This window comes from Mus pahari, chromosome 2, assembly GCF_900095145.1.
Source record: "Mus pahari chromosome 2, PAHARI_EIJ_v1.1, whole genome shotgun sequence".
NCBI classification, from domain to species: domain Eukaryota; kingdom Metazoa; phylum Chordata; class Mammalia; order Rodentia; family Muridae; genus Mus; species Mus pahari.
The window spans coordinates 100,596,377-100,599,790 of NC_034591.1; the positions used below are offsets into that span (position 1 = coordinate 100,596,377).

The 3,414-nt window shown below is 46.7% G+C and overlaps 1 protein-coding gene across 1 annotated transcript in view; it reads right to left on the reverse strand.

Annotated features, from left to right (window-relative positions):
* Nucleotides 1-1,848: 1,848 nt before the first annotated feature.
* Stambp (STAM binding protein) overlaps nucleotides 1,849-3,414 on the reverse strand; it is a 27,639-nt gene continuing 26,073 nt past the window's right edge. Inside the window, exon 10 of the mRNA XM_021190675.1 lies at nucleotides 1,849-2,667. Within this exon, the coding sequence (XP_021046334.1) occupies nucleotides 2,611-2,667 (57 nt within the window). The 3' untranslated portion in view covers nucleotides 1,849-2,610. The remainder of the gene's footprint in view (nucleotides 2,668-3,414) is intronic.

Sequence of the window (3,414 nt, forward strand, 5' to 3'; positions counted from 1 at the left end):
TTGGATTTTCTGTCAGTGCAATGAAAATAATTTGAGCCAATATAAAATTCCTTTCTCTGTGGTCGGCTAAAGCTTCAAGTGTTAGAGTTATTAAGATGGTGTGCTTTCTCTTTTTATTTTTTTGATGGAGTGCTTTCAAAGCCATGCTACCATTGGGATTGAAAATACTGTGTGTGACCATATCCTGGGCTTTACCATAAAGCTCTTCCAAGTCTTGGGAAAGGGGTAAAGGCTGTACTGGGTCTGAGATGCTCTGAACACGGGGCTAAGGGCTGACCAAGGTGGCACCATGGCTAATGCGTGGGTGGCACCGAAGCACGTCAGGATAAAGGTTTGCTTTGGTGCAATGCCATTAACATTTCTTAAAAAGGTTTCCCTGAGTAGTTTGGCTGAGCCTCCTGCCTCAGCCTCCACAGCGTGGGGATTATAGGCATGGCTCACCGTGCCCAGAACCATTCACTTGTTTAAAAGGCAAAATGAGGTGAAGATAGGGATGCAAAGGGGTTGCAGAGCTATGACAGCAGGGAACAGCAGAGGAGGATCTAAGAATGACTTTGCTTCCGTTGGTGTGGGCGATGGTTCCAGTTCCACCACCCACCATAACCATTGTGGCGTGCGCCTTAAGCAACGCCCAGAAGGCAGAAACAACGGAAGGCTGTTGCAGCGGCTCTTCTCTGGAGGAGGGTGACTTTGTAGAAATCAGTCCTTCATAGGGGACTGAGCAATCTGGAGGGCCCAGAACTGTGGTCAGAGCTTCAGGCATAACCACACCAATTCATTTCCTAGGCTGTTCTCAGCTCTCCACCCACTAGGCTTTGTCCAAAGATTTCTGCTCGCTCTTGAAGGCAAGGTTTATGTTGAACAAGTTCCAGGGGTGAAGTCAGCCTTATGGAAAGTTTCCATATATTGACATGTGTCTGAGCTTTGCCCAAGAGCATTACCAAAGCCCCTTCACTGAGCCTGCCCAGGAAGCAGGTCTTGGCTGGGTTCCCACATTGAGGGGGCAGTGGAATTTTGGTTTCTGGATAAGAGGTTCTGTCCTTTTTGTCCAGTTACAATGCAGTATATGTTCTCTCTAGTTGGGGAACATTTAAAATGGAGGGGGAATAAAATCTTATAATCCTACCCTTTCATATGAATCCATCCTTTTCTGAATGCATGTGTCCACATATCTTTAGGAAGGCAGCGTTGTTGGTATGAGTGAGAGTATCACTTTGGGAGGCTAGAGAGATGGCTTAGTAATTAAGAGCACTTCCTGCTTCTGGAGAGGACCTGGGTTCTGTTCCCAGCAACCTTCATGGCACCTTACAACTGCCTGTAACTCCACTTCTAGAGAAACCAAAGTCCCTTTTGGCTTTGCAGGCACCTGTATGTACACAGTGCACATAAAACATGTGAGCACACATGCACACATGCATGTTAAAAGAACTAATTCTGCTATCTAACATATTCACTCTTCTCTCATGTTAGAGCCACAGATTTGTAGGCGACCTTTAGTTTGCCACTCATGCCCCCACCCCACCTCAAGTATCTCTCAAGAAAAAGCCAGCAGAGTGGACTTAGCAGGGTGGGTGGCTAGGCAAACACACCATGGACTTGGATGTCACCAGGAACTCTGACATGCTTCAGAGCCTGGGCTGAAGGCTGTCAGGCTTAAGGAGAAAGTGGGAAGACCCACTTTGAAACAACAGCAAAAGGAGAGATGACTTCCTATCTGTGGAGGAGGCAGCAAGCAGGAAGGCACACTGACTAATTATAAGTGAAGTGGAGCACCGTTCAGCGTGACACACACCACCCCATTTACCCACAATCAGACTCAAGTGTTTATGTGACGCTCGGTCAGACAAATCACTCTGGGGCACAACACAGTGAGCTGTTTTATTACAGAAGAAAATAACACCCCGACCTTTAAATAACACACTTTAAACAAAATCCATGTATGGGGGATGTGAATGTCTCATGCACATCCCACCAGAATGATAAGCTCCCTTAGCAATGCCACAAACAATAAAAAGCCAAATCCTTCAAAATGGCTTCTACAGTTTTGCACGGATGGCCCTATTTAGTCCAAAGGCAGAGATGAACAAGTTGGGAGGTAAATTTCAAGAGGGACAGAAAGCCAGTGGTTGGATCCAGAGAAGTGTTTTCCCTTGCATCCTAATTTTTGAGTTAGTTGCTTGGTGTGATTTGCTCATTTTCATAGGTCTTAAAAAATAAGATGATTTCAAATTAAGGAACAACAACAACAACAACAACAACAACAGTCTCCCCCCGCCCCTGTGTTGACCCTTTCCTATCCTGTTTTAAAGCTTACTCAACTCCACGGGGGCCGGCAAACTGAACAGGATGTGCAGCTTAAGAGGAGGGTAGGACTCTTTCTTATAATTTACATTTATTCGTTTTTAAATTAATTGATGTGTGTGCGGATGTGTGTGCGTGCGCGTGAGAACACACATACCACACAGCACACAAGTGGAGGTTAGAGGACAACTTGGGGGACATCGGTACACTCCCTCTACCAGATGGGTCCCAAGAATTAAACTTGGGCTGTTGGGCTTGGTGACAAGCGCTGCTACCCAGTGAGCCATCTCCCTGGTTCATGACTGAGACTTATCGAAGGTCTGTGATGGTCACAATTCTATCCTTGACAGTGACATGGCTGCAGTCCTGAAACAGAGAAAAAGGAGAAGCAATGAAGTTGTGCAAAATCCTTTAGAGTCATTTAAAAAATATTTATTTGAGCCTAGGTCTATGGCTGGCTTCATATTCCCTAGGTAGCCCAGGTGGTCTCCATCTTTCGGGTGCTACCTCTGAGTGTTGGTATTATAAGTATGCACTACTGTGCTCCGGTCATTAGTACTGGGGATTGGAGCCAGGGTCTGGGGCTTGTGAAGAAAGCCCATCACGAGCTGATCTCCATCTCCAAACCTCTCATTTAAATGCCCACTCAGATATAGAAAGACAAACGCAAAATATTCTCCTTATTTGTGGATTTTAGCTCTGAATCTTTACATTTGAGTATGTACCCTGACAGATCAGAAGAAGCCAGGAGAGGAGAAAGGGGCCATGCCAGGGAGGTGGATCAGGAGCTCTAGAGAGGGGAGCAGAGGAGTCAAGTGCTACAGAGGGGTTTAAGAGAGTAATGGGGGGACTTGGCTGGGGACGGGGAGGAAGGCTAGTCAAGGGAGAGAGGGAAGACGAGAGAAGTAATACTAAGGGTGCTTGGAAATATAGGGAAGAATGCCATTTTGTAAGTTTACTTTAAATATAAGTAAAACATGCTAGCCATGGTAGCCCATATGCTTCATCCCAGCACTCAGGAGGCAGGAGGCAGGAGGCAGGAGGCAGGAGGCAGGAGGCAGGAGGCAGGAGGCAGGAGGCAGGAGGCAGGAGGCAGGAGGCAGGAGGCAGGAG